This window comes from Trichoderma citrinoviride (genome assembly GCF_003025115.1).
Source record: "Trichoderma citrinoviride strain TUCIM 6016 unplaced genomic scaffold BBK36scaffold_515, whole genome shotgun sequence".
NCBI lineage: Eukaryota > Fungi > Ascomycota > Sordariomycetes > Hypocreales > Hypocreaceae > Trichoderma > Trichoderma citrinoviride.
In genome coordinates this window covers 1-1,061 of record NW_020195223.1, presented here as the reverse complement: position 1 = coordinate 1,061, position 1,061 = coordinate 1, and the positions used below count along the sequence as shown (strand labels likewise).

Here is a 1,061-nt window from a genome sequence, read left to right as displayed (position 1 = left end):
ACTTGTACTTGCTACCAATAGAGCCACCCCGAAGGAGGCACAAGTAGCAGTACTGCTCAGTACTCAGCCCGGCCGCTCTTAGGCGCCTCTGTACATTGCTCTGCTAGTAGTCCTTGACGGTGCTGCTGTCCCTGCGAGCGCCTTGGAGACGCGGGCCATTGAATGAGACGAGGGCATCGTCTCACAGCCGATATGACATGTCTGCTGCCACGCTGCCAACTCGCAAATCCCACCCCCGACACAACCCTCGAGACAAGGCCTTGCCTCTCCCGATCAACGGACGGATAGCATGGCCGCTGCCCGCATTAGCTCTCCCAGTCAGTGGTACCTACCGGGTCCTCCTCCTGCTCGCACAAGTGCTAACCATACCTCTGTACTAGTAACCACTACCTAGGCACAAGGGTCCGGCCTGCTTTTGTCTCTGCCGCCGGCCCTCAGTCTAGCGCCATCGACCTGTCACCACAACGTCTCTTGGGTTCCTGAGAATCTGATTGCCCCCGACCCAGAACCATAAATACACACATCAACGCCAACAGCCCCCACACCGATCTGATCAGGATTCACATTCAATTGTCTCTTGAGCCATCCATCGGGCCCCCTCCCCCCTTAGCCAACCCCACGTCGGATACTGTGGACATATAATACGCCTATCTGCCCGGCCTCAATACCACCATCATCACCATCCTACTCGCCAACTCTAAAAGCAGCCAGCTGTCATCGCCACTACTTGACTTACCTGTCTTCACTCTGCTTCTTGCTTTGCCCTCCTTCCACGCTGGATCCTCCTTCTACTCGTCGGGCCTCTTTCTTCTTCACGCAGACTTCAGCCATGCCTCTCTCTCACAACACACTCCGCAGCATCCAGGCCCCCATCTTCCCTCTCCTGCCGGAGCAGCCTGTTCCTTCATACCCTCCGGTCTTGCCTGCTGGCACTATCATGCTGGGACCTAAGGTGAGCTAGAAAGCTCCTGGCATCTCTTCTATACCTGCTAATGCCGACTAGGTCCCCGGCACGAGATGTCCAACCTGTGCTCTAGATGGCAAGGAGGTTTGGGTTATCC

General features: G+C 56.4%; 2 protein-coding genes across 2 annotated transcripts; both read left to right on the top strand.

Moving 5' to 3' along the window:
- Positions 1-197: 197 nt before the first annotated feature.
- BBK36DRAFT_9688 (hypothetical protein) lies at positions 198-514 on the top strand (the record flags this gene model as incomplete). The annotated part of the gene is made up of 2 exons (XM_024898592.1): positions 198-317; positions 395-514. The coding sequence occupies 2 exons, from the start codon at positions 198-200 to the stop codon at positions 512-514; spliced, it is 240 nt and encodes a 79-aa protein (XP_024744638.1).
- A 315-nt stretch (positions 515-829) lies between these two features.
- Positions 830-1,061, top strand: BBK36DRAFT_1088463 (hypothetical protein; the record flags this gene model as incomplete). The annotated part of the gene is made up of 2 exons (XM_024888989.1): positions 830-952; positions 1,004-1,061. Coding segments are annotated over 2 exons (181 nt in total), but the record flags the coding sequence as incomplete, so codon positions are not given.